Genomic DNA, 26,655 nt, shown 5'->3' with positions numbered 1-26,655 from the left:
GTGTTATAGCTGTGAGGTATCATGTGAAACAGGGTCAAAGAGTTGAATGTATGTTTACAAGTTCTTTAACGCTCGGGGTTGATGTTCAGAATGTGTGTTAATAATGTGTGTGTCAAGATAAGGTGTTGTGTAATAAACGTGTGTGAACTGCTCCGCCAGCACACATGTATAAACTCTAGTTACAGTGGGGGTTGTATTACATATTCACTTTTTTTTTTATCTATCATATCTAATAAATCAATTTTGAATAATTAAAAAGTAACAATCAATCACAATGACACATTTGTCCCTTTATGCACTACAATTAATTACCTTGTACATGTAGGCATAACAACATAGCTGACATTCATTCATCTTATTATATCACCGACAGAAGTTCAGTTCAGCCTTTTTATCTCAACCACACCCAAGGGAAAATGTTGAACGTTGAAGAACATCCCATCGGTGACAAAAAGAGCTGAAAGGCACTATTACACAGTTAGTGCTCCTCTGGTAGACAGAGCTGTCCTGGTGGTCTACTTCCATGATCAATTAGCAAACATAATTGAGAGCGTTAAAATATAAAAACATAAGGAAAATAAAATAATTTCACGTAAAGACTAAACTTTGTTCAATGAATTATAATGATACCTATTCACAAAATGTACAAACTACATATAGCTCTAAATGTTGATTGTATTTTATATTCTCAGATCTGATATCTTAATGGTGAAGTGCAAAAAAAAAGCACAAGGATTTTAGAGCTTTAGTCTTCTTTGGGTCCACTCATATGACAACATTACAAACAATTTACAATCAAGACACAACAAACAGTTGAATCATAACAACACAGTATGTCTTGCCCACGACCTAAAAGCCCCCTTTAATCTCTCCCTGGCAGAGAGAGAGAGAGAGAAAGAGAGAGAGAGAGAGAGAAACTTTGCCAGCTTTTGAGGCAGCCTCTGTTCATGGGGCTTGTGAACTAAACACTATAGGCCCCAAACACTGGTCGTCTCAAGTTTTGAATGAACACTAAAACAGCACATAGTATAGCTATCACTTTTTTCAGTTCTTTTTTAAAGATCATTTTACTGGTAGATTTTTTCAGGGGTCCGGGCAACACATTCCATTGAGTGGCAGCGCTGTACAAACAGGGACAACTGCATGTCCATGTGTAACCTGTCTGGTAATATGACTGTGTCTGTTATTGATAGATGAGATCTTTGAGTACAGGCTCTTTGGCTTTTCCATTGTGCATATGTAACGACAGAAGACAATGAGATTGCTTAATAGTCTATCCTCCACTTTTAAGAGCATGGTGCATGCCATTGATGATCTCCCTCCTTTGAACAGTGCAGAGCCAGAGGTGCAGCTTTATGTCAACAGGTCTGATCCTGAATAAATAAATAAAAAAACAGTTACAAAACAAGAAAGTAGGCAGACTGAAACTTGTGAGTGGTTGAGGCGGCGTCTGTGTTAAATAAAACATGGAATGCAAAAAACAACTTAAAGAGCCCATATTATGCCCTTTTTGGGGTTCGTATATATTTAATATTTTAAATAATATATTTAATGTACCTACTTTTGTACGTTCACAATAGCTAAAGTTCGAAAAAAAAGCGTCTGTTTTCATGTACTGCTCCTCCTTGCTCCCTCTACGCTCTGAGTCCGTCAGCTACGCTCTGCTGAGCCCCCACTGTTAGACCCCACGTGGGCCAAGTCTGCTCTGATTGGTCTGCCGATCCGCTCTGTCGTTATTGGTCAGTTGCTCAGCACGCTTCTCGGAAATTTCAATATGCTTGCCACAACGAGCCAATGGGCTTAGATCAGTGATCTCACACTGACAATGACGCCGCACTGACACATTTTTATCGAGGGGGGCTAGAACCGAGCGTTACATGCGGCTAATGCTACACCTAACAGGAGGACGTAGGAGAAGCCTAAACATGCACAGGACACTTGGAAAACACACTAAAGGGCATATAAAACCAGAAAAAGTATAATATGGGACCTTTAAAGAAAAAACAACAGGGGTGGCCTGTTGTTCATGTTCGTATAGTTGCCAGTGCAGCAACATAAAGATTTGGCCCAGTAGCCAGCAATCCTTTCTGATCCACAATAGCTGCACACAGCTGGGGACAGGTTAAACGGCAGTAAAGCAACCCTTATAAAGTTCACAACCCCGGAAAGCCACAGGAAGGCAATAAAGCATCAGAGAACATGTTGTTCTGCCATCCTGAAGCAGCTCAATGAGGCGGGCTGCCCATGTTAAAACATGACTGTACAGGTGTGAACTCCCACTTGTCCTACTCTTTTTGTTACCAAGTCTGTGATTATGATTTTGATTATATGTGTTTGATAATGAGATACGATTATACTGTATGTTCCATTTTTTAGGATCCAAAGCAAACTGAGTTTAAAATGGTGTAAACAATAGATTAATTCTTCTTCTCATGTGAGGTAAATGAGTGTGAGTCTAATTAAACTAGATAAATAAATATTTTCATTCCAGGATTGTTCTCTAGAAGATGCCAGACGCGTTACATAAGGGTTTGGCCTGTAATTTAAGTGTCCTTGTGTCGAACCTGTCAGACACGCCTGAGAAAAAAGACTGGCAATTAAACATGTTTTTGTTTAATACTGTTTTCAACCACAGCAACAAGTGGCAAGTCACACGTTTTCAGACTTTAAAAAAAAAAAAATAGAATGAGATGAGAAACTGGAAAGCACTGGGAAATTGAACTTCTGCCGGGTCAGCATGTTTTTCTTTCTTTTCTGAATTTCCGAGAAATCAGTGTGGAAGCTGACGTGCTCACAAGACCGCCATCAAAGAGGCACTTCTTTCAAAAATATGCAAGCATGGGAAAGAAGGCCACTAGTGGTCATGTGATACATTCAGCACATGCTCTAAAGCTGTGTTTTGATCAAACATTTACTGAAAATCATCATGTTTTATACAAAGTGTCCTCACATGTATAAAGAAAAATATGAGCCTATGACAAAGAGGAATGACAATCTCCTTCTCCAAACTCAAATTCTCAAATTGCACAATAGTTTATTGTGTTTTCTAAACACCACAGCCTACAATGTTTTTTCTTTCTTGGCGTCAGTAAACATTTACTGGAACAAATGGAAATTTGATCTATGACTAAAAATGTTGTCACGGCAAACCTACATTTTTCCAGTCTGCAGGAGACGTGAAACATCACAATAACACGATTAACTATGAAGTACTCTGATGTTCTATGGTCTGTATTTTAGAAACACTTATAAAACTCTTGTAAAAATCTCTATTGCCTCCCCTGTCAGCCTGTATTTAATTGAAAACTACACTAATGACACAATTCAGCAGCCATCATTTGTTGCATTAGTGACACCTGTTCCTCTGCAAACACTGTAAAACACCTCTCTGAACCTTCTCACTATTAACACCATAAAGAGTTACACAAGTGGAGAGATTCTCCTATTGGTGTTAGAACTACCATATTCAGCATCAAATCATGAATTTTGGATGTTGCCATCTTGTTATTGTAAAGCCTGAATACTTGAATAAGAAGAAGGTGCATACCAAAGATGTCAGGTTGAGTGACTTATAGCTGATTGGACGCCTAGCAGACTTAGCACCAATCCTTATTTCAATCAGGAGAGGCAATTAATATAACATTTTTTTTTTTTTTTTTTATTACACTTGGAAACATGGGAATGTGTCTTGACAGAAGGTCTTTGGTGCTTGGACTCTATGGGTTGTATTTTGTGTGTTCGTAAATGACTGTTCTGAGCAGGAACAGAATAAATCCCCACTCCCCTGGAGTCCAGCCACTGGTGGTGATGAAGGCTGATGACTTGTTGAGACCTGATGGGTGAAGAATGGATAGCTGATTTTTTTTTCTCGCAAAGACAGGAAGTGATAGGGAGGTGGAGGGGCACAAGAAATGTCAGCAAGAAGGGACTAAAGGCAGAGAAAAATTCACATTTAAAAAGGGAGCATAACAATGATAGGCTAACAATGAAGGAGAGACGCCATGCTATTGGTTAGATGAGGCCAGCTGACAAGACAGCTGATTACCCAATGACAGTCACAGAGAATGACAGCGGAAATGTGACTGAGCGTGCGAGAGAGGGAAAAATAAAGAATAGACTATGACACCGAAGGCAAATACATAGTCTTCCCGACTGAAGCTACGCTGAAACTGCAAAGTTGAAGCAGACAGACTTTATTATGCAGAACCTTAACCTTAAATGTCATCAAAGTTATTGCATAATAAATTAAATCAAATGTGGAAAATAACTTTTTTAATTACCGACTGCACCCTATGGCATTTTGACATTTTTCCTGTTTTTATTTTGGCTAATTATCTGGCTATTTGGTGTCTAATAGGAGGTCATTAGCCTCAGCATAACTAACAGCTAATATGACAACATTGTTCTTTATTAAAAGTTGTTTTTTTGTTTCACTATGCATATTTGTAGATAGCCTACAAAATATTTGCATCCCTGTAAATATTGTAGCAGATGAATTGAGTAGTTTTCAGTTTAATGTTTCTTTCACTCTTGTGTGTTTTTACCTTTCATGTAAGTCACAACAAAGGAATGTTTTCTTCTGCACTTCTTTTCTTCTGTTTTCTTCTTATGTCCCTATAAATAGGACTGTCCCAGTATGGTGGTAATTATCATCATCTGTTCTCTTTTTCCTGACACGACTTGCTTCTTTGGCCACCCTGAGATCCACCCAGAGCACATAATAAAAAGAGACTTAACCTGGATTTGGCGACTTTGTGATGATATGAAGACGGTTTAATGGATCATAGACGAGAAGGTAATCCCATTTTAGCCTGCACATGAAATGTGTCCATTGTGGCTAATATATGATGTGCTTATGATATTTCCATATATAACAGCATATTACTGTGTAACTAATGAAACAGTCTGTTATTTAATGTGTGTAAGATTGGCCAAGAGGGAAACTTTTTTATAACAAAACTAAATTCCCATGGTTTCCTGGAGTTCATTTCTTACCCTGTTTACATCTTAAATTTCCTGCAGCCCTGAGACGGCTCACTTCACATGGGCTCAAACTAGAACACAAAGATGGGGGATGTTTACCTCACCGAGGCCACAGTCACACAAATAAAACCACAATGGAGGAGGGAGAATTGCATAATCCTTCCAAAAGCCAAACCAAATAACTGTTAAAGCCCGTATTTGTGGTAGAAAGTAATATGACCGAAAACACGCTGCAGTAAAGCGTTCTACAAACTGAACATTGTGTAATGCCGTTGTCTTTGTACATGTGTGGAGGCTTCTAAAAGTATACCACAAAAAAAACATCTTTCATCTGTTGTTATATTCAGTTGCATTCTTATTGCTTGTCACATACAGCCTGCACAATGTTAATTATAGATCAAGGCACTGCCAGTCCATAATTACAGCTGCTCAGCACTGCAATGTGCAGTCTAAATAAACTCTTCTTCTAGATATGACAACTCTTTATATAAGGCCACAACCAGTACCCATAAACTAACCATCACCGGAATTCATCTGTTTTTAAACTACCCAAACAGCTATCCCAAAAAAAATAAAAATGATATAACACCACAGAGCCTAGTTAGGCAACATCATGTTGCTTTCATGTATTTAAGGAACGTTTTACAGAAATGTCTTGTTCATCTTATCAGAAGTAAGCACAAACATTAAGGCACAGCTTGGGAAATGTACATTTTCTTTGTTTTGCAGGTTATGCAATCATCTCCCCTTTGACCCTGCATGTGTCACATGTTAGGGTGGTGGTGGGGGGGGGGACTGCAGTGTGCAGGCTCTTGCTGTGCAGCGGTGCCATGAGGGGGTATCGCTATAAATCCGAAACCAGTGGCTCCTTGACCTTTTGTCTCTCGGAATAAGATGTTCTGACCTGCCATAGCAGCATTCCTGCAGTGGCTTTGATGGGACACAAACACAGCTGATATATTATGAGAAGAAGAAAAAAGTGCTTCTCATGTGATCACTCGTAATAACAAGAGGCCAAGCCTCTGAGAAGCCAAATGTATTGTTTTAATTTTGCTGACTTAAGTGTTCTGTTTTTCTGAAATTTACGAAGTCTGATTTGATCTTTTTTTCGTTCATGCGATCTCAGTAAAATAATACCAGTTCAATAAGTAAGACCATGATTCTGAAATAGAACAGATAAACTGTTCGGGAAATGGCTTTTAGAAATGGCTTGTTACAAATACTTTGTAGGACAGGTGCTAACAGGATTTAGCCAAGGTAATAAATCAAACCCACAGCGTGGATTAAGGTCAGACTCTTCAACATCCTCAGGTGAGATTAACACTTTCAATTTTAGAAACATGACACACTGCAGATCATGATCTACAGACTCTAAAGCAGCCCGATCAACATCATCATCCTCCTCTAAATAGCCAGGCCATGCACTTATCATATTCATCAATGGTGACAATGAACTTCCAAAAGAGCATGCAAGTGCAATATTTTGTCTACAATTTTAGGTTGTACAGGAGGATTGTTGTGACCGAAATGAGCACAGCAAAAATATCTGATTCACCCCCACCCGTTTTTTAAACAGGAGATTGACAGAGGAACATTATGACACAAACCCACTCGGGTCCATGCTCTGACCTCATTTATTATGTTGACAACTTTGAGGATTATTGTTTGGTCCATCATGTGTGGACAAAAATAGACTGCAATGTGTAAGGAGGAAACACAGCTACATCAGATATAAAAGGGCTTAGCTAAGGATTTATTTGATTAAGCAGGATTCAAGGCCTAACCAGTCTCTGTATGTGGTGCAACAACACCCTGTCTGTGTGAGGCTGAACTTAGTACACTTGTGGATGTTATCAAGGCGAGAACCATATCTACTTAATAACATAAGGGTGGAGCAGCAACTGGTAAACTGCCAAGACCAGCAAGTAATAAATAAATTAATTGATGTACTTTTATAATAGTATAAATGCTCTTAATATTTTAATATGTAAGCAATAAACTCCAGGTTGGACAGGTTCACACCAACCTTGACATGAGCCTGTAAATGTTTTCTTTTATCCACAGTAACATCAATGTTACGACCTGTCAACAGGAGAATTAAATGATGTGAAGGATGATTCTGATGTTATCATGTTATGAAATTGTGTGGAGTGCTGAAACCCTACAGTTGGTTAGTCGTTTTTTTTTTTAATATGAGAAGGCAATAGTGGCACATTTTTCATCTTACATAACGAGTTGTCATTAAAGAATGGTGGCTCTTTAATGGCCTTTTATGGAACGAGCAGGGCATAACACAGCAGGGCGGAACGACAGACAGCAGTAATCTGACATTTGTTTGATGCAGCCCGCTCTTTCATCTTGACGTGATGAATATGTTGACATTCTGGGGACACACAAGTTGTATATGTCTGCATGGAAAGCAGTCCCACCAAATTATTCCCCTGCATGCGAACCCAACCGCACTGTGGCACAGCCTCGCTTATCCCGGCACAACCCCTGAATTTCCATCCGAACCAGATGTTCTTTTTTTTCTTTTTTTCATTGCATAACACAAGTAATCCAACACAAACTCTTCCCTTTGGCTGCCTGGTTTCAACCAAGCCCCTGTCGAAAGTCTAATACCTCACCTGAGGCTCTTCTCACAAGTTTAATGTTTAACTGCATTTAATGGAAAGGGATGTGGAATGAGTGATGCTGTGACTCAAATTTTGTTCTCTTTTAGCTTTGTAGAAAATCCAGCGGAATTGAGAAATGGGTGCAGATCTTCAGTCATTAACGAAAAAAGGACTGTGAACACATCTGACACATTCACAAGTGAGTTTTTAACCGGCGCTCAGATCAATGTTTGATTTGAGTAAACATATGGAAAAGATGGTTGTGTAATTTGGACAATCTGGGTTAGAAATGTATAACTGGGTTAACTTGCTGGATCATATACTGTATATATATATATTTTACATCCAAATGTGTTACAGGGCAAGAATAGTGTAATGCACACGATAGATATGACTTTATGACCTTTACTTATGAAGTTTGGTTGAATTTCTTTTAATCAAAAAGATAAACTGAATGACCTCAGAAAACTTGATACTGGCAAAAAAAAAACAACAACAGCTTTTGGAGAATTTTCCTAAATGGGCGTCAGTTGCAGCTGAAGATTTACGGCGAACTATTTTCAAATAAAAAAAAGCCACATGCACTAAAGTGATCCTAGAACACACTGTTACCAACCCAACCCCGAAATAGAAGAACAATTTGAGTGTCAAAACAGACGCTGCAATCAAGCCAAATACCTAAATAAAAGTTTTCAGACACTAGCTGACTTTTCCAGTGTGGTTTGCGTTGTGTCTGCCATTAGCACAGGTAAGATAAAACGGCACGACCACTTTGAGTATCGACATGCTTGAGGTGTTCAGGTATCTAGATGGAAGTAGAAAGAGTGACTCTGATTATCTCCTGCAAAAGAGCCAATAAACGCCTGTTGCCCTCCTTATTGCTAACAAACGTCTCCCTCAATCAATATTCTGCACATCCCGCCTGCCACTAATTAAATGAAGCATTCATTCCACAGAAGCCTTATTGATCCGGACCATCGGTTTCACATAGAATCAGTCTCTTTGACACAAAACACCGACAGACACCACAGTTTCTTGTTTTAAAGTGAGCAATGGGGAAGATTCTGTGTTTACTCTTGTGCTATTTGATCTGCCATGGTGACTCTGAGTCTCTGTGTTCTCAGCGATAGATGGACGTGAGCCCGGTCTACGCACCAGGGAAGCCACAACAGATCCAGTTACACACAAGGCTGCACGCACTGGCTGCCAATCTGTCTGAAGGGAAACGCCAAGAGGACAAACTGTTTTTTTTTTTCACTCCTGCAGATTCCAATCCAACATGCAAACCAGTTATCATTACTTCACTATCATTAGTGGTCTCCCTGTTTTTCACTTTGGAAAAAAAAAGGGTGTTCTTTCTAATATGGCACTTTTTTTTTTACCTCCTTCCTTTCTTAAGTCTGTGGAGCCAAAATGCTGAATTTACCTTTCTGTGAACCTCGTGTCTTATGTTGTGTTGAATTCTACAAATCACATGCTGCTTGTCAGGCTGACCCTGTAAACAAACACCCGGCTCACGACTGCTGAGCAGAAATCAGCGTGTAGTCAGAGATGTTGTGATGGGTTTTCAAGAATGCAGGGTTAGTTTTTGAACAGACTTGTGTTTTGTTTACACTGAAATTCAAATGAAATGGGGTTTTGACGGCGTGTTTTCCTCTAGCGTCGGTACCAGAAAATGAAATAGTAATGGGTGTTTATACAGCTGTCTAGTCTGTCTTCCCTGACTGAATTTCCAATGAATGAATCTCTCCATTGTGCTCAATATGTACCCTACTAAATCACCACCAACAGGAAAATATATGTATCTATAAAGGCAAATCTGGTCCAATGTGCAGTCAGTGATATTCCCCTATGACTGTATCATTGTTCATAAGTCAGAGAAACAGGAATTCATTACGCTTTCCTACCAAACTTTTGCTGAGTCACAAGCAGCAACTTGACATATTCTGTATTTCCATAATATCGTAAAATCCCTGTGTTATGTTAAAAATGGATAAAACACATGCTACTTGAGCAGGGTTAAAGAACAAAAGACATCGTGTCATCATCTTGTATTCTGTAAACATAAGGTTTATTGCAAATGTGCAGTTGTATCCAAACATCATAGCGAACAACCATTTCAGAGGATACATTACAGCAACAATACCATTATCTTTACAAAAACATATAGAAACTTTAGCTCTAGCTACAAATAAAGACTTCTCCCTGTGAACTCTTACACATGGTCCTGTTTTTTTTTTTTTTTTGCTTCTGTTGTTGTAAGACATAAAAAAAATGGAAAAGTCTTTGGTAGCTAGAAAACGACAAACAGTAGAGCTCTGTGTGAAAATATGTTCCTCTCTTAAAATGGACAGGCACTGTTGTCATGCCATTGTTTTTTTTGTTTTTTTTTTACTACTTGGCATCTGAGCAAGAAAATGGACCAGATACTGGACGACGCTGCTAATATCAGGAGTGCATCTGCAGCGAAAAAAAGCTTGCTCGCCATCTCCACTATGGCTTTTTATGTACAATGTAGTAATATTTGACTCGGCAGAGCTCGGGCATCAAGAGGGGCAGACATGTTGTCCCTCTTAATTACATAAAAAAACTCTCTAAAGACATTGCTCCTATTTAACAAACGGCTGATTTTTGTTCAGAATCACTAACAAAAACAGATAAAGCAAGATTAATTTCCCCCACAAGTAGCAAGCCCCAACTGCAGACAACACAAGATTACATTTTATGAATCATAACAGTATATTGATACTGCCGTGGTCCACTATCTCCAACAGGCTATACTGCAACAACCTCCACCTCTGTTTCTTTAGCTTATCCTGTTGATTATTTGTGTTATGCTTAAATGTACATGAACCATGTGCAATACATTGTAGGTACAGGAAAAGTCCTTTTTATGTGGTTGAAATGTGTTGCTGGGAGTCCTTGAAACTTGTTTTTAAGAGATCGGACAAATCCACATGATGGGGCTCTTCTCGTTGAGACCATCTCGGATGGGTCTCCTCTTGGTGATCGCCCACGCTCTTTCCAAGTTAGCACCTGCAGGGCGAGCCCGATCAACACCTTCTCACACCCTTCTCTGGAGCAAAAAGGGGTGGCTGTTAAGAAGAGTTTGGCATATCTTAAAGCAAGCGCTCGTCTTGTGTCTTAGTCAGCCCGCTCTCTATTCCCAGCGCTTTTGTCTACAAGGAGACTACGACAAAGAGTTGGACGGTGTCTGAGGACGGGCCTGACAGCACACCAGTCAGAGCGTCTAAAAGTTCTGTTTTGTGCTTATCAGTGTCAACAGTTCTTTTTGTGTCCCATCAGTCATTTACAGCCGCGATGCTTCACCTTTCAGTGTGTCGAAGGTTTTCTCAGCGGCGGAGACTTTTGTAACTCTTACATTCAAAAATGGAGGTCCATTACTGTTAGGAGACAGTGGCTCTGCCCGCCCCAAGGCAGAGCCACTTACACAGCCGAGCCAGTGCTGTGAATGCAGGTCTGCTGCTGGTCCAAGGTCAGGTGGGAGCTCTGATTGTCCAACAGCACTTCTGTCGGGACGTGAGACTGGAACTTCTCCATCTGCTCCGGACTAGCCAGGTTCTTTAGCAGGTAGTTCTCCCTCTCCAGCTGGTTGTTCTTCTCTGCCAGCTCCTTGATTTGCTCCTTTAGGATCTCCACCTCCTCCCGCACAGCGTACATTAGGTGGTTCTTAACAAGATCCTGTCAAATCAAACAAGGGATGGATCAGTTATGATGTCAAAACTGGGACATTTTTAAGAATTTACTGGATGCATGTTCTGAGAGAAAGACAGAATTTGCAGCAAAAGGTTGAATTTATAATACTGTCATTGTGGTGTGTTTACCAGAATTAATCTCGTCTAAGATAATAGTCAAGTTGACACGTACCAACTTTGACCTAAGGGTGTATTAAATAATTTTGCTTTGCAAAAATATTTTTTCTCTCTGTCCATTTTTAGGATTTCCTGCCTTCAACTCCTGCATTCGTTTTCTTCTCTGTCACATGCACAAAGCAGTACAGTAGCGTGCGCGGTCTTTATGTAACAGGAACTTGGGAGTGAATTCATTTAGATGTGCTTTGTGCCAGTGGAAAACTGGGTTTTAAGAATGTCATAAGGTTTTCCTGTTCTATACTGAAAGACAACATCTAAAAAGTTCATATTTTGATGCTGGTAACATAAAAAGAGTTCACAATTACCTATTGGAAATGACTAAATATATGACTTTGAATAGAACAGTATTAGTTCATTTAAAAAGCTGATTTTGCATTGCAGCCTCCAGTCAAATGGTATGTGAACACAGTTTCTTCAGAAAAAGGAACTGACTTTAATGTGCAACTTGTAATATCATCACAGTTCAAGGTACGTCCATGTCTTTGTATTGTGTTTGAGTTTGTTATCTCAGCTTACCATGGCCTGTTCGATCTTGTTGTCGATGGCCACAACGCTAGCACCAGAGGCACTGTAGAAAAGAAGAAAAGAGGCCATAAATGTACAGTTCAAAGTCAGAGACTGCTGTAAACATCATGTCAATTCAATTTGAAAACTTTTAATAGCAATGCTTCCAGGATTTCCTGGACCATGGCAATGAAACAGAAAGCATTCAAAAGAGAAAGGGAAAACTGCATCTGTTATTCACACTGTGTCTGTGTAATTAGAAGCTGATAGAGGATTTCTTGGAGAGGACGATAAGGTTTCTATATAGGTTATTGAGTAACGAGGGTGTTAAAAGACACACACAGGCAGATATCTGTACAAAGTCCAAATAAACAGCAGCAGAGACGGAACACAGCTTGCATATGTTAACACACAGATTTTGCAAATGGACGCTGTTTCTTGTAAACTATTGTACAGTATTTTGAGGCCTCTGGCAGAAAGAGAACAGGCTCTCGCACTACGAAAAATTCAAACGCAAAAACACTAATAATAATGCTTTTAAATGCTGACACTGTCGGATATTTACCTGTTGTCAAGTTTGACCGATACAACATCTCCTCCGACTAGCGAGGAGAAGAATGAGATGGAGAAGTTATGCAACTGGTAAACGGCAACCTCCATTGGTGTTTTCGCGAACATCTCCGTGCTCATGTTCAGGACCACACTCGTTTGAATAATACTTCTCGCCACGTTTGCGACTGGTTGGCCACCGAAGTGTTTATATCCGGATTTGCTTCGTCTTTTTTTTAGTAGCGATGCACTAAGTCGTTGCTGCTGCGAAAGCAGTGCTGTGTCGGTGTGTAAGCCTCGCTGGTTTAAACGAGCGACTGTCTGATGCTATTTCTGCTCCCGGCTGCCTTTTATATGGCTCGCCTCTGACGTCATATGACGCGCGCATATGTTATTCAAATGAGCTGGTGGGTCAGATTTTATGGTGCCTTCATGTACCGATGAGAAACTGATTTCACGACATGAACAAAAACACTGAGTCCAGTCTAGCCTACTTTTGCATAATAAACCGAAAGAGTGAAATGTTTAACCATGCATGGTCACGCGCTAATACACCAATAATCATGAGGCTTGCAAATGGAGTTTACTGCTGTTTTTGGGACTCTGACTTTACAAGTTGGAATATTTTTTTTTAATTACTGTGCTGATGCTGTAGTACGAAGCAAAGGTTAGAATAACACATACAGCAGTAAAGTTGTTGCAATGGAATTTACAACTTCCAACTATACAACGCCAGACTTCTTTCTATTTCAATGCATTCAACGTGGCTTTGTGAACAGGCTTTCCCAATGCAATGCATGCTGGTTTAATGAAGTGAATGACAAACAACTTGATGCTATTATTAACCTGAAATAATGCAACCAGTTATATTACATTACGCAATTCTCAACCAGTTAAACTAAAAACAGAAAGAAAGTCGGGAACAAAAAGGAGTTTCAACATGTACACTGGACGTAAACATCGGAGCCTCTGGTAGTAGCCTAACGATTTTAATTGGGAGCATTTGAATGCAGCATTTTCTGCCCTCCCTCTGAACCTCTCTGGCCTCTGCAGTTCACCCACAGACCAAAATCTGTATTCATTGATACAAACTAACTACATCATAACCATGAGAACATTACGTGTAACCACAGAATGTATAGGCAGCTCGTGTAGCCAATAAACAATCGTGATTGAACCACAAAAAGGTCGCGTGTCTTGACGATTTGCATCATCTGATCTTCATGTGAATTGCAGACCTCAACAATTTAATTAAGAGATATGTACGTTTTCTTTGAATATTTCAGTCAAAATATTCATTCAAAAGTTCTCGATTTGTTACAGGTTTCTTGTGCAATTTAATAAATCCACAAACAGACCTTTACTAGGTTACTTGACATGAATGACAACAACATCATAATGTTCCCATCAATTTATTGTTGTTTGTTACAGTACATGCTATAACTGAATGTCCAGCACCATCCTTACACAACTGATTGATATCTGCATTGGTACTTTTCCGGCATCTCTCCCAGTAAATTTCCTTCAGTCTATGTGTGAACTCTACCGGCCTCTCGTGGTGAAAACGTAGAAGACAACAGCCCACAGGAAACTATATTTTTGGCTGGAGCTTACTTCCCGCAAACGCTGTTTACTGGGTGATTTTCCATTCTCCTAAACCTTATCCTGACCCTATCATATAGCCTTTTATCTACAGGTTGTTTTCCCTGCATGGAAATATTGTGGAAATGTCCCAAGGACACTTTAAACCTATGCCCTTTTCTATCTTTAAATACAACGTGCATGTAAGCCTATGATTTCTTGTTAAAAATAATGTTAAGCCTATACTTCACCATGGACTCAACGACAAAGCTGTCACTGATATCTTAGGCTAACAGACTTCAGAAAATTACAATTAACTTCTTGTGTAAACCACTCCTTTTTATATTACACATCCCCTCATTATTCATCATTGGAAGCTGAGATACAGATCTGTTGGACAAAACTGAAGCTCTGCTCTCTTTTGTGTATGACCTCTTGCTCTTCTGATGGACTTTTGAACTTAACTTGATATCTCATGTGAGTGATGTGATGAAATGTTCTGAGCTTCCTGCAAAGTGCAATAAACAATATAAGGCAGGCACCAAATGGTGTTTTCTTTTCTGCAGCATGTTCCCTGTTGACTTTGGGTTTTATTGAGCAATAGACCTTGTTTTTACTGAGGCATCCATGCAGGTTTTAATAGCTGTAATGTAATTGCTCAGCACCTCTACGCTGTCACATTATGATCCTTTTGTTGTTACAATTATCTGATTCAATACTAATCAAATATCAATTTAGAGAGCCCCTGTTGCATGATAATGTTTTCACATAAACACCAAGGACCAGCTAATCAAATTACATGGGTCAGTTTTCCAGTCAGACCCCCACAAACATACTGGTATTATTTATACAAATCCCATATTTATACATATATGGTTGCAGCCATGAGGTTCGTGAAATTGTATGCTTACAATATAAACTCAAACATGATTTTCTATGCCCTGTTTCGTAGAAATGTAGATTTTCAAAGGAAAACTTTCTGATTTCTGTAAGCAAAGGTTAATGTTGTCGTTGTTTTTTTTTCAGAGAAAAGGGAGTTCTGTTATGTAATGAAACGTTCAGAGTGGAAAGGATCACTCTGGGTAGGCCTAACAAGGCTAAGCAGAAAACACATTGACTGGGCATTAGGACCCATAGTGCCTGTCGTCTCAGATTTCATTCTGTGACAGTACAGCTGCCAGGTTTAATATCAGGCCCTGCCCTGGTGATGAGGGGCTGCTGAATTACCTTTCCCCGCTGTGATAGCCCCATTTAATGGGGGGGGGAGTCACTCCAATTGCCTGTGGCTGAAGCTGAGATGCACAGATACTACAGACAACAGGGAGCCGTCCTGCACTGTAAAAACATGCTGTGAAATGATGGAAAGAATACCTAATGTGCCTCATGCAGAAAAAGATGAAAGGCTAAAAGGGGGTTCTTCTATCATACATTCTTTTAACTCCAACAAACACAAATTTGTGGAAGACATATACTAACAACATCAGTGGTTCTAGTTTAAACTGAAACTGCGTGTTTCTAAAGAGTGTAAGCGCCAACGACGTTGGCCTTTGCTGCATTTCGGAGAGAAAAAACTCACCCCTATTCTGTGAAACTGGTGTTGACTGACCATGTTTGGGGCGTGCCAGTGAGTCACTCTTATGCTAGGCCATGGGCAACACTTTCCATCAGATGTCCCCTGTGCAAGAGCCAACCGTGTTATATAATACCGTGATTCATCTGCACCGATGGCTGAAGGAGAATGAGGCTGAAACATGCCGCCAAACTCAAGCCTTCTGTTATAAGCAGCATTTGAGGGTTTTGGCACACCAAATTCAATATGTAAGAAAAATTGTGTGAAAATTCACAGAGTAAAATAAAATCTATTTGAGATCACTGCATGGTCAGAAAGATACAATGTCTTTTTTTTTTACTGGTCACATCCAACCTGCACTCTCACAATTAGGAATGTATGGCGTGTGTGAGTGTGTGGTCTGGGAACACACAGCTCTAGGCTGTAGCCAGCGGCCGTCCCAGAGGAAGCTGTCAGTGTGGCCAAGAGGCCTGGTTACATCGAATGAATACTGAACACTCCACATACACAGCTCAGCATACATGAAAACACCCTGAGGATATTATTATCACATCACCTCTCTCCAGAGCCATGACTATACATAAACCAGACACATGGCCTTGGTCCTTCTCGTGAGGTTTCAACTAATTTCACAGGATGTCAATTTCTGACCTTGAATTGAATATAATATCACTTTATGTGAGAGGTTGTATGAAACATGCAGCGCATGTAGAAGACACATAACTGATTTTGTTGTCCAACAGCTGGTAGAGATGTCATTCTGGCTGCTTACACACAATGTAGAACATTGTACTTAACATTTATCAGAACAGAGAATGAATTCTAAGGTTTATTTCAGAAATTTCTTGTTCTGTATTGTTCTCTACATTTCAATCCAAAGCCAAGCCATTTCCATTAATTCTACATCCATGACACACCACCATTATCATCCATTTCATCTTCTTCTGAGCTGTCTTTGAAGTGCACACTTGTCACTCACTCACCATGCCAGACATCCTCGAACACCAGACAAAATCTTGACCACCATCCGTCTCTACACTTACCGCCGATCAGGCCTTTTGAACAGACCTGGTGAGTAAGGGGGCGAGTAGCTCATCACTCTTTCAGGATAGCTGAAGTGCTGGTGGTGGCAGCAGAACCTCGGGGGCGGTTCGGCTAAGCGTAGGGCGCACAGCGTCCTGGGAGAAGGTGGCATGGTCCCAACAGGGGGAAACTGAGCGGGACGCGTGTGAGTCTGTCCCATCTTTGCAACCAAATGGAGAAAAAGCAGGAGCCCTTGCGACTGTTTGCTCTGGTCTGCTGTTGTTTGTTCTCGACTACTGCGTTCTCAAAGCACAATGAGACAATTGAGTCGGTTCTTCGGGATATGCAGCCATAACTGTGAGTGCCACGCTCAGACTGGCACTTGTATGATGTGTCACCAGTCCAGTGGAACACAATGGGCCCATGAGACAAAATGAAGAGGACTTTCACAAAAGGGTGCTGATTGTTTCATCGCTACAGAGAAAGACAAAACCAAAGATCCTGAAGGGAACATTTGGCCTTTATTCCAAGCTATGTAACTAAACCTCTCCCAAATAAAGAAGACTATGCAAGAGCAAAAACAACATAAAAATTGTTACACAACTGCCTATAATTTGCAAGGAAAATCATGCTGAGACAGACATATTAGCTCAGTGATTTTTTATGTAAAATATCAGATTCCCTGTGTGCCGTTCATGTTCGTCAGTTCAGCTAATCCTCCATTTCAACAGGTTTGTAATTAATGTATTAATGTTTGCAGAGCTTTTGTTGCAGGTAAAGGTGTAACAGCAAAAGTAAGCTGCCCTCGTCATGATTCATCGCAGACGGCTTTCTATTTGGACAGATCTGCACAAATTTCTCACACCTCTGTCTCTATAGTTAATCCTTGTCTGCTAATGGAGACATCTGATATTGTGTGTGAATGTTGATGCTCAGACATCTGAGACGTTACATAACAGACCGCCTCATAGAACCCGTTTCTGCATGTCGCCTTTCCAGAGAAGCAATCTTATGGTTTGTTACTAATGTATTTCAACATTTATCCCTGGGTGGATCTTTAGAGGACTTCCGAGGAAAGCATAATTAGGTAGTATTTGTGGTTGAATTAATGGCCTCAAAGCAAACATAACCTCACATGTTTGTTTGCCTTTTAACTGGAATTCAATTTTGCTAAGCTAAGGAACATCCCTGATCCAAATCATTATTCAGGGTTATTTGCAATGGATCCCAGTTGATCTGGATTTGAACAGGCTTGCATCATCAGAGGGCATGGATGGCTTGCACAAGGCATGTTTACTCCCAACAAATCAGGAGGCATTTATTTCAAAGAACATTTAATTCTTCCGCATTTTTCCTACTCATGCAATCTCATTTGGAAGTTGCTTCCCTTTTTTACTCGGACTTTAACACCCTAAAAAACTTTAAATGAAAATAAGCCACTTCCATCTATGAAGATGGATTCATTGCTTTCATTTTAAAATCTGAGTCTTTGCATCTTATGAGAGCAACAGGTGACATCAAAATCAATCATATACGTCTGTTTCTTTACATGTCTCCAGACAATTATCTCCTCACACACATGACAGGTATTGTCTGTACAAACATGCAGGGCTTCACATACACATCTTAGTGAGTGTCATGAAATCATGGGGTGTTTTGTAACAGCAATTTATTTTCCTGAAGGCTTTAAACGTTACAGCATCATGTCATGAACTCGGTATTACAGTGAGTCTGAACTGTAGAGTCAAGAAGTTTTGATAAATGTTGGTTACAGGTGACAAATCTTTTAATACAATGTACTTGACTGCAAAGAGGTTATGATCATTTTGTGGTGGCAAACACAGAACCACTTCCCCCTTATGTCAATGAGAAGACAGCAAACGCAGGTGCAATTGTTTTTCACACATGTACTTTATAGCTTTCGTTGGGGTTCTGTATTAAGCCTGCTAATCCCTTGATAGAGGATCTCCTTTGCAATGTAACATCTGCCTGCGTCACACGCTGAACTTCATTATCACCGAGAAGACACGAAAGGAACTGCTGCTCAACCGCCTCTATTTGATTTCTCTGAGACAACACAAAGGACCACTTTAATGCTTTTCCCTTCCTTGGAATTACCACATTTAATTTCAGCCTTTCAAAGTGGTAATCAGTTCATTTAAAGTAGCCTTCACTGGAACTAATAGCAGTTTATTACAGGACGAAGAGGACTGCAGTAAATGATGCCATGTGCAGTATATTGCAGTTAACAAGCTCGGGGATTTAGCAGCATTTGGCACCAGGGTGTTACTCAGCAAAAGTCGGACAGTTTTGGCTCATAATGTAAAGATTTACCCTTACCCTAAACTGGAGAACGGCCTCGGCTAAATTTACTGGGAAAATACTGAAATAGGGCCAGAGGTCCAGAGGAGGGAGTTATTGCTGCGTGGTGAACCCCACACACCCCTAAATGAAGAAATCACAGTTTGTTCCAGCCAATAGGATCCCCCTCTATGTTTTCATGCAAACATGTGTACACATGGAAACACACACTCAAGATTATGCGCTCTAAAGGACAAGGTATTAGACTCCTGGGCTGTGGATGCAGTTAAGTGATAGTGCTAATGGCTCTGTAGACGCTCTACAAAAAGGTCAAAGGTTGTGGAGTCAATTGCCCAAGCAGTGTTAAATAGCAGTGAACTTTGTTATTAGCTTTGTCGAAGCCCTTTGACTCGTCACAGGTCGCTTAGTTTACCATGGAAATTTTACGAGAGAGCAGCTCATTATCTTTTCTGTCTGGTGTACTAACATTAATTTGAGTTGGTAATTTAACTGGGTGTAATTCTTCCATGATTCTGTAGTTAAAAAGAAGGGCAAATACTTTCTAATAAAACATGTTGTGTTTACACAATACAAATTATGTATGGTTTTACCTAAAAGTCTGGATGGCCGTCATTTGCATTGCACTTATGATAAACACATGGTTGGTTGGATCAAGGCCTAGGACAAAAGGTTACAGAGTTCACTGCCATCTGTCCATATTCATCTGCCTATGTTCCTGTAGTGTACTGTAACCCTCAGCTGTGGTGTTCTATGTAGCTGTGTCTTTTCTGAGTTGCCTTAAGCTGGGGATTGCTAACGTGAGACTAATGGGTACATACTGCTCTGAAATCCATCTTCAAGTGTTGAAACGCTGAGAAATGTAGATCTACTGTATGAGCTGGGAAGCTGATTTATACACAAGGCGGTACACTAGTTATACCATGCTATCAGCAATATGTTGGCAGGTTTCTTTTTTTTGCTAACTGTGCCATATGTTGGGCTACAATGTTCTCATCAATAAGTCATTTTGAAAATTGGTTTGACAGTGTGTATTCATCATAATCAGAGAGGCAGTCATGGAGAAGGTCCGCAGCGCCTGTGCAGTAAGTAAATAGATCTGTTAAATGATGGCTGAGCATCTTCACAGAAAGACCACTTCATTGCTTTTACAGGAAAAAAGAAAAGTCTGCCTGAGTTAAACAAGAGTTTGAGCAACTGTGCAAATAGAAAAATAGATATGAATGGGCTCAGGTTTAGCTCAGTTGGAGCAGGATCCCATGTATAGAGGTTTCAATCATTGTCTCAATGCCAGGCCAGTGCCAATGCTTGTTGGTACATGTCATCCCCTACTCTCTCACCACATTTCCTGTCAGTCTGTAGCTTTCCAATCTACAAATAGAGGAGAAAGTCAAAAACCTATTAAAATAGATGAGAATATCTTTAAGCATGATATATAATATATTTTTTAATTATTTTATCTGGGAGGTCTTTGCTTCTCTAAATGTATCCAAAATGTATCCATTCCTAGACTTAAGTTGTGACCGATACCTATACCTTTTGTTGTTAATGAATTTTACATTATACGTAGAATTTTCTTTTTTTTTCTTTTTTTTCAGAGCTGGAGCCTTTTCACCATGTATGGATGCAATATGTTTGCATTGTTGGCCAGCTGAATCAGAGAAAAACAAGTTGAGAAGCTAGCAATGAGCTAGTTAATGTGACCTGCAGATTAATCAAGACCCTCCTGTGAGGTTCTGCATTGACCAGAGTTTCAGAGAAACACTAATTTTTTACATGAAACTATTTTATTCAGGGTTTAATCATTTTCAGGGATCTAGACGTGAAATCACAATAAAAAAAAACTGCCTTCAATATTTTATAAGGATAACGTGATTGCTGACATTTAGCTAGTTTTAACTGAAGATTAACTGTTAGCTAGTAGCGCACTGTTCTTCTTTGCCACTCTCAAACAGGAAGCCAAAAAGTATTTAATTCCTTTCTTTGCAAGCTATTGTTTTAAGAAGAAAGAAGTAGAATTTTTGATTTGATAATAAATTATAATAGACAGTTTTGGTTACTGACAAACTTATTACCAGATAAAATATTTTAGGCTGGAAGCCATTTCTGATACAGGAAGGAAAAAATCTTTGGGGTCTTTGGTCCAACCCAAATCCTTCTTTCTATTCTTACTTTGTTTCTGGCCATCATTCTTACTTCCTCGTTCCGTAGTCCTCTTCTCTTTCTCATTACCTCTCTCTTTCCATCTCAACACTTGTCCCCTCTCTCTGTCCTGCCATGTGTAAGCCTGCCTGAGCTTGCAGCTGTGTGACCTAAGTCACCAGCAACTGGAACACTGGAGGGATCTAGGGCCTGGATGAGCCGCCCCCCCCCCAGCGCGTGTTTGTGTGCTTGCTTGTGTTTTTGTTTTCCTGTGTCTCTATGTGTGTGGTTGGACACACGCTTGCATACGTGCTCGCTCTCACACGCCTGGCCTCATCAGCACAGTCTGGATTTAACTGGATGATAGGCACCCTGCAAACTCTCGCCGTCAGTGTCATCTAAACAAAGAATCGTTCCCACAGACTCCAGCAGGCTTCTCCGCTGAGCTTAAAAGCTGATCCGCTGTCACCTGCAAGATGACGATGGAGCAATGACTAATTTCCCACGGATAATACGAGACGAGTCATTGGCGGTCATTGCTAAAGACGGTAAGCATTCGATGTTTCTAAGTGAGACAAGACACTAAAAAACAAATTAAGAACCAAATTCTACTACAGTAGATGTTTAACTTTTCCATTCAAAATTCATAGTTTGATCAAATCTAGTGAGTGATTTTTTTTGTATGATTTGTATGAGGAAAGTACCAAGTTAAAGGGATACTTCACCCATTTGCATTAAGCTTTTTATCATTAGAAACCTGGTAGTATTTTTGAATGGTCGTGCATCCCGCCCTCATTTTCCCCTGAGATGGGAAATCTTTGTATTTCTAAGTCTGAAAAGGAGCTTCCAGTGACGCAAAATGACACCTCTCCGAAGTGTGCCAAAGCCAAGGTAGTGTGCCGTGCCTGAGCACAGTACGGAGCGGCCACACTGGCCAAACGAACTGGACTTTAGGGTTGAAGCGTGTTCGGGCACGGTGTGGCCAGTGTGACCGCGCCCTGAAAGGGAAAACTATGTGGACACAATGTGGATGAAAGTGAACCAGCTAGCATTGCCAACTACATCAGATTCATTGCAGCATGATTGGCAAAGTCAATGGTCATGGTTACCTTCTCAAGTTTGACACAAGTGTCTGAACTTCTTCTTAAGAATTTGTTTGCAACCCTGGCAGGCCAAAGCTTTACTGCACTTTGTTGACTGACAGCTCCAAGACTACATATTCCTATTCAGTTTTTATTCAGCAATCATACTGAGGTAATGTCAGCGTAAAAATGACAGTATCTAAAGTAGTTCAATCTCAGTATACGCCTATAGACTCCAAGTCAAAGACAGCAGTGACCATAGCTGCATTTCAACAAACTTACTCATCCTAGCCTGAGGAAGTTTCATCAGCCTGCCCTCTTCTGATCTCTACAAGCCAAACAAATCATTTTATTTTCTTTCAACAAGACCACAGGAATGACTCAGATCATAATTCAATCAGTTTTCCTCTTTCCACACAGACTCAGACTCAGGAGAGAAAAATCTTATTGGTAATAATAGAGCAATACACAGATGATACTGCAGAGGGTGTGCAGTATGTATAGACAGTTTATTTCTTAACCAAGGCTGAAATGTATTCAGATTCATCGGAAGGTGAGACCATTTAATGCCCTTGAAAAGACTTCAGGATTGATATAGTATACACTTAAATACTGTAGACGCACATACAGGGAAGTCTAACTAATTGAATCAGTGACCAGAATTTGAATACAAACAGGACCTTCTCTTTGGTACTGAAAGTTCTCTCCAGATCTTTAACGTTCACTCCAGGGATCTTACCCACTGTATGTGTTTTATCTCAGCAGCAGGTCTATTGAGGAGTTAGATTGATTGCACATAACAGCATCTGTGCCATTGGACATCAAGCTACGCTGTGTTCATATGTAAATATGCACATAAATTAGGCTGTACAGTTGGATTAAAACCATTCACAGACCGCTTTTATTCTCTCTCCAAGGGTAACTCCCATATATTTAGCAACTCTCCTTTTGAAATGGCGTCACAAATTAAAGCCATCTAACTTGAGAGTATAGTTCTGAACAGCCGTGTCTCACATGGGAACAGAGACGCGGGCTTAAGACTGAGGGAACACCATGTACACAATGTTTTGCTCAGCCTGCCTGCGTGGTGAGGATCCCCCACTGACAGGGGACAGGCCGACACAGACAACGAGAGGAGCAGATGTGCGGACCTATATCTACTTCCATGCGCCTTTAAAGGTTTTATGTTGTAGTGTGGTAGAAGAAAAGCTTAAAGGAGCGTTTATGAGAAAAAATGCAATTAAAGCAGCCCCATCTCCTGTAAAGAAAAAAACTGAAATGTATATCCAGATGTAGGCCACCCACGTGAAGGCTTATTACATCACTGTTCTCACTGGGAAATTCTGGAAAGTTAATGAGGATCTTTAAGTGTTAAGTCGATGCCCTGTCAGAATAAAAGTAAGTACATGTAACCGAGGAACACGCTTTTCCTGTTTGTCAAATGACTCACAAGTTCTTTATTTCTATATTTAAAGATGAAACAGTTTGAAAAATGTTGTAACTTTATTAAATCATACTATGTCAACTACTGTATATTTTAACTGATGAGGGAATAGTCATTCTTTTCATCTTTATACAATGTCAAATTCTATGTGTTGAAAAAGAAAAAAAATGTCATTGCTGGTTGTGTAATACCATAGAAGGTTCATTCATTAATGTATGTATGCAGTTCATGACTAATCCATGAAGGATCCATTCAAGTGATGAATGCACATCATCATATATTTTCCCAGCTTCGGCCAGAATAAACTTTTTATCTGTTATGTAATACTTTGAAATCACTGAGTCTTGTTCCTCAGACAAGCTTCATTAGTTTGGACTATCTATAATTTATCTCCAGCAGGGTTCTTACACTGTATTACTTCTGTATATGCCCTGGATCGATGTACTTCACGATGGCTAAACAACATCTGTAATTATTAACATGCAGTTATACAACAATCCATAGGGCTCCTCACCAGTGGTATGTGTAAGAGTTTCTCTGTCACTGCGCAGACAGCTTTACGTTAGTCTTACTCTTAACTGTGGAGATGCATGCATAGCTGTTCATTAACTCAGACTTACTCACTTGTATCCTCTATGATGTGAAGCTAACCTGTGTATAATGATTTATATCAGGTCTTTGCAATAGTTTCTTTATTATTTATGAATGATCTCTATATTTAGTTGATGATAGTGTACCATCTTGCAATGTAAGTACATGTGCCCAACTTGTCTCCTAACAATTCTGTCTCATTGTGGGAACGTCTCCAGTTCTCTGTACATCTTGAAGGCAATTCTATTCAAATATTAGACTATGTTTGTGTACATAATTGTTATTCGTTTAGCAGGTTTGAAAGAGCAACAAGAAAGCCCTATTTCAGGATGTGAGTTAGTCAAAGGAAGAGATCAGCATCAAAAGCGGCTGTGTGATCTGAATAAACCGGGAACTTAGTGATATCCAGCCTGGCCCAATGCTGTGTTAAGAGGGTGTTTGGGATTTTACAGGAACCCCAGCCTATCCTGCCTTCAAAAAGCCAAAAAGCCTGCCCCTCAGGCAAAGACGCAAGTCTTATAAGCTCCCCTGATTGGTCATTTCAGTTTGTTTTTTCTTCTTTTTTTCCACTTGGTCACAGTCCATTACGAGACATGCACCCAGGTTGAGGACACGGGAAACAGATAAGAACTTGACTTCAGGATATTTGGCTTCACTGCTGAACTCAGAAATTCAGATGAATGTCTTTTGGAGTGACTTTTTACCTTGTGTAGATGATAAAACAATCTGAACTTAATAAACATAGAAGCATCTGCAGTATGACAACACATTATATTCACTGAGTTTGCAGAAGTCTTTTCCAGCCGTCTTGTTTTTCAGGCCACTTGAAGCAGTAAGTGTTTGTGACTAAACAAATGAGCCTCTCTTTTTCTAATGGGATTCTCCTTGAAAGAACACTTCTCAGCCACAGCTCATTGAGGATGCTGTTTTGCAATGAATGCAAATGTTTGAATTAAGGGAGCACGTTTTGTTGTCGTTGCTGAAAAATCACTCTAATAGGGCCACTACTTTCCAATTTGTACAAACAAAACGTTTTTGAATAATTACTGAATAACAAAAAGGCTCGGGGGGGGGAACTGCCCGAAAAAATATATACATTCATCTCTTATGGAAACAAACATTTTGCATGATAATATTATTTTTAAATGTGAGGATTTTGTAACAGATGATTAGCTGACAAGCAAAGTAAAGGTTCAAGTCGGCTCCAAGAAACAAACAGGAAATACTACTTGAAAACGACTCTTGGACTTGGAGTAGCTGAGAGTACACAAGACAAATTGTTTTTTCTGAGATGTCATCTCCCTGTGTTGCACAGAAGAGCCAGCTAACACGCTATACCTTCCCAGTCTTTGTATAAAGTCTTGGGTAAACAATGTGGGCTGAACTGGCTGGCCTCCAACGTGTACCCAAGGGGTCCAAAGTTCACTTATGAAAGCAGAGAGCACTATCGGATCTGTTTGCACGCAACACACAGGTACACAAACACACTCCGATTCAAGTTAAGGTGTGCATCCAAGCATAAGAAACAACAGATAGTACTGCAAGCGTATTGTTTGCATGCTGAAAAGGACAGTATGCATCAAAACATTTATACAAAAAAAATGGACCTGCATAGGCACGCATTTGATGTCAGATGTATGCAGATAAAACACACACACACACACACACACACACACACACACACACACACACACACACACAAATGCACGCAGACAAGCAAGCACATGCACTACACACTGTCTCTTTTGTCTATGTGTGGACGTGTGGATTTCAAGTGTTTAACAGGCCAAATATCACATTCTCAAATAACAAACAGATGTTTCACCATCATGACACCTTTCAAGCATTGAGTTCCGTTTATGCTTGATTTTTACTTTAATGACTTCAGTTTTAGACAGGCATTTGGTCCCACCAATCGAAATGACAGCCTTTCTTGAAAGTGCATGGCGCAAAAACAAGAAGAAGATCGTTACGCTCTTCTGGAAAGGTATCACCTAGTGACGTAAAATCTCTAATCAGATCTGGCTCAGCCGCCACGACAAGTGCGTAAGAGTCCTTTATTGTTTTGAAGATGGACAGATTTGCCCACGCAAGCAAGTGTTTGTGAGCCAGTTAGCTGTCACATTATCTTCATACTCAAATCAGAGAGTTTTAACGACCAGGTTCCCACAAGCAATGAAGTGTGGTAAGGTGTAAGGGGGAAAGTTAACAATGCTTCTTATTTATGCAGGGTTACGTGCTAAGAGTAACAAAACATTCAAATTTGTTCCCAAGACCCTAAAAAATAATGTTTCCAGAGAAGATATCAGAGAGAGGATGAGAGCGGGAGAGGTCTAGAGGGTCAAAAACACAGGCCCAG

At 40.0% G+C, this 26,655-nt stretch overlaps 1 protein-coding gene across 4 annotated transcripts in view; it reads right to left on the bottom strand.

Annotated features, from left to right (window-relative positions):
• tsc22d3 (TSC22 domain family, member 3) overlaps positions 1 to 26,655 on the bottom strand; it is a 56,386-nt gene that overhangs the window by 11,979 nt on the left and 17,752 nt on the right. Inside the window, exons 1-3 of one of the 4 annotated variants that reach the window (XM_065958418.1) lie at positions 16,739 to 16,966; positions 12,008 to 12,059; positions 9,648 to 11,300 (exon numbers count right to left, since the gene is read on the bottom strand). The exons of 1 other annotated variant lie outside the window; for it this stretch is intronic. In XM_065958418.1, the coding sequence (XP_065814490.1) occupies positions 11,046 to 11,300; positions 12,008 to 12,059; positions 16,739 to 16,938 (507 nt within the window). In that variant the 5' untranslated portion in view covers positions 16,939 to 16,966 and the 3' untranslated portion in view covers positions 9,648 to 11,045. Of the gene's footprint in view, positions 1 to 9,647; positions 11,301 to 12,007; positions 12,060 to 12,560; positions 12,879 to 16,738; positions 16,967 to 26,655 lie in introns of those variants that run through there. 2 more of the 4 variants (XM_020657868.3, XM_020657865.3) reach the window with 2 other exon arrangements.

The sequence above is a fragment of the Labrus bergylta genome, chromosome 9, assembly GCF_963930695.1.
Source record: "Labrus bergylta chromosome 9, fLabBer1.1, whole genome shotgun sequence".
NCBI classification, from domain to species: domain Eukaryota; kingdom Metazoa; phylum Chordata; class Actinopteri; order Labriformes; family Labridae; genus Labrus; species Labrus bergylta.
The sequence above is the reverse complement of the archived record's forward strand: the minus strand, read 5'-3'. Positions and strand labels throughout refer to the sequence as shown.